Source organism: Pundamilia nyererei, unplaced genomic scaffold (genome assembly GCF_000239375.1).
Source record: "Pundamilia nyererei isolate P.nyererei 1_Seehausen unplaced genomic scaffold, PunNye1.0 scaffold00124, whole genome shotgun sequence".
NCBI classification, from domain to species: domain Eukaryota; kingdom Metazoa; phylum Chordata; class Actinopteri; order Cichliformes; family Cichlidae; genus Pundamilia; species Pundamilia nyererei.
In genome coordinates, this window is record NW_005187525.1 from 1,747,269 (window position 1) to 1,750,584 (window position 3,316).

The 3,316-nt window shown below is 42.2% G+C and overlaps 1 protein-coding gene across 1 annotated transcript in view; it reads left to right on the top strand.

The window, feature by feature from the left end:
- mtch2 (mitochondrial carrier homolog 2) overlaps positions 1–3,046 on the top strand; it is a 15,043-nt gene extending 11,997 nt beyond the window's left edge. The window contains exons 9-12 of the mRNA XM_005742875.1: positions 859–952; positions 1,205–1,252; positions 1,327–1,394; positions 1,469–3,046. Coding sequence (XP_005742932.1) covers positions 859–952; positions 1,205–1,252; positions 1,327–1,394; positions 1,469–1,556 — 298 coding nt within the window. The 3' untranslated portion in view covers positions 1,557–3,046. The remainder of the gene's footprint in view (positions 1–858; positions 953–1,204; positions 1,253–1,326; positions 1,395–1,468) is intronic.
- Positions 3,047–3,316: the final 270 nt, after the last annotated feature.

The window sequence follows — 3,316 nt, forward strand, 5'->3', positions numbered from 1 at the left end:
TGACTAGTCGACTATCAAAATAATCGTTTGTGGCAGCCCTAGTGTACGACCTAACAACCTTCAGGTCAGTGGCTCTGAGTTTACTGGCTTGTGAAAGACGCTTTAATTTTAGATAATGCCACCTGTACTCGCTTTCATTTAAAATAGGAAGGTTGGTCTCAACATTCAGAAAGTTGTACAACTGAAACTAAGCTAACAGTTCATCTGCGTGTTTTTGTGCAACTTCTGGAGGCTACAGTCGATTTTTCGCTGTGTGAAACAAACGGCGCTGAATGAAGCAGCTACACATATTCTTTGTTTTTATCACGTCAGAGTTTGCTGATCAGGACTCTGATTACAAAAACAACGCTGCTTTTTTGAATATGTGAAACCCGTTCTCTTCAGCTGAGCTCTTTGCTCCTCGCAGTGTGTAAAACAGACTCCAGCTCTTTGTTAGACTGTGCCAGCGTCGTCATCATCACTGCTGCTGTTGTGGTATCAGTGTGTGTCGGGCATTATTCACACACTGCTAATCAATACGTTTGTATTGAGTCTGTTTTTAGTTGTAAATGTGGCTGAAATGCTCGTGTTCGAGTTTCCATGGTAACAGTGGCGCTGCAGAGGGGTCCCTTAACGACGCATCGAAGCAAAGAACTTTTTGTAGTCGAATTATTCGAAATACTCAGTGAATTGTTGCAGCACCATATCTGAGTATCTCTTGTTTTTCTTCAGGCCAAAGAGTGAGTTAAGCTAACATCATTGCAGCCAGTGTTAGGCTTCAGTCTCCAAACAACCCAGTGTTTGATCATAGTATCTCTACTTTTTCTCTTTTATCTAAGGTGTGTGTATCTTTATTTGTTTGTGTTTCCTTTTTCCTAGTGGTTTGATTCCTCGCCTGCTGGGTGATGTCCTTTCTCTGTGGATTTGTAACCTGCTGGCTCACCTCATCAATACATATGCCATTGATGACTCGGTATACTATGTCCTCCAGTTAGGGGCTTCTGTAATCTAAATACCTTTTTCCTAAATACCTGAAATTCAAGTTTGTGCATGCAAAAAATCAAAACCAAAACGCAACAGCCATCTTTTGTTTGTTAGATTTTTTCATTGTATGTTTAGGTAACTACTTTTTTGTATCGCACTGACATAGATCTTGAGGGGTTTTGTCAAGCAGTCTTAAATTGAGGCTCTAACACAGACTAATAGTGACTCTTCTTCTGAACAGATGAGTCACACAGGAGAAATCAAGAACTGCTCTCAGGCGATGACAGGGGTGAGTGTAACAGACAGTGTCAGTGCAGCTGTTTGTGGCTCTCAGTCTCATGCTGTTCATCCTCTTTCTTGCAGTTCTTTGCCAGCATGCTCACCTATCCTTTTGTTTTGGTGTCAAACATAATGGCTGTCAATAACTGTGGGTAAGTTAGCTCGTCATGTTCTGCTGTCAAACTTGCTAAATTCATGCAGACTCATATTATAACTTTCTCATTAGGCTTGCTGGAGGCAGAGATCCCTATGCGTCAGTATATCCCACCTGGGTGGACTGCTGGATGCATCTTAGCAGAGAGGCAAGTATATAACTAATCCAGCCCCTTTCAAACATTTGCTCAGTAGTAACGATTCACAAAGATGGGTTGAACCAAACAGGCTGGCCACCTTCTCAGCTGCTGTGCATACACCACTGTACTTTCTGTGTCAACGAGGCACCGAAAGTTTGGTTCATCCTGATGGGCTTTGAGGTAAAGGTCATTTTGCAGTGTTACAATTTCCACCCGTCCAGCATCCAAGCTGAGCATCGCACTGAGCAATGCACGTTGTTTCCACGTTCATGAAAGGTTTGGAAATGAACAACACACTTGGCTTAAACTGATCAAGGTCCCAAAACCTGTTCTCAAAGTCTTGTCCAAGCCTGTTTATGACTTAAGAGTACTTTTCTGCAACTTTGTCAAAAGTCTCAGATGCAGAAGCATTATCTTTTCAGCACAGAGAGGAAGTGGAGCACCTTTTTTCTCTGTAAATGCACAGAGAAAAATGTCCCTCTGGGCTTTAAATGCATTTAAAGCACTTATGTCAGCAACAGTCTTACCTTTGCCTTGCAGCTTTCAGTTTCCCAGTAATGTCCTTTAAAATGAAAGGTCAAGTGTCCACCATGCTGGTGTACCCCAGCATAAAGTTTAGGAACTCCGTGTCACCTTTTCAGTGAGGGATGAATCCTGTATGTTGGCTGGTCATAGCAGGAGCCCTGTCGGTGGTCACTGATACCAGTTTTTCCACCGGTACCTTTTTCTCTGTGAAAAACTCCGTCACAGCGTTATAGATGTCAACTCCTCATAGACCTCATAGTTGTCTTTGGTGACAGTAGTGTCAGAAGTTCTTTTGTGGAGAAATCGTCAAATACCATCCAGATGACGACCATCAGCTGTGCTGCTGCTGTCCACAGACTGTTACACTGGATGCTAAACCACCTGCACTCTGCCTGGTCCCAGTCCAGCTGATCAGCCAAGTTCCCGGACATAGCCGACACTCTTCTAACTATTGTAGTTGCCCCCAGTTGGACATTGGAGAGAATGGAGATTACATCAGTTCCATATTTCTCCTCTTTAAGCACAGTTTTTGCAATTATCATGATTGCTTCTTTGAAAACCTTCTCGTCTGAAAATGCCTTCTTTTTCTTAATTAAGAAATGTGTAGCTCTAAATGAGGCTTTTTGGGAGTTTTTCACAGTTCTCGTGAAAAAAGACTGCTGTTTGCTCAAACCTGCCTTTAACTCACGGGCTGTTTCTGCCCATCGGGTAGTGAGCATGGCAGCTTGTGTGACACGTTCAGAAACGTCTCTCCACATTGTGCCGCTTTGCCGTTGCCACATGAATCGTTCACAGTAGTGAAAACTCTTCCTCTAATTCACTGTGAAATTGATGTTTTCTTTTTCTTTCTTACTTCTTCTTTACACTTTTTTTTACTTATGTGTTTATACACCACCTGCATTTAATTATTACTAATTTCTGTCTCTTCCGAAACGTGTCTTTTGTCTTGTCTTCTTCCCCTCACCCCCAACCAACAGATGGCTGCCACTCCCTGAGCCTGGTTCTGCCAGAGCATATTTATATATGTATAAATATCTGAGTTCAGTTGAATTCAATAGCACACTTTTTATTATCCTCTTGATGTTATGAAGTGTGCCTATTCAACAATGCACTTACTGGAATGGACCATGGTGCAGTAGTTACTAGAGATGGACCGATCCGATATTACGTATCGGTATCGGTCCGATACTGACCTAAATTACTGGATCGGATATCGGAGAAAAATAAAAAATGTAATCCGATCCATTAAATATCAC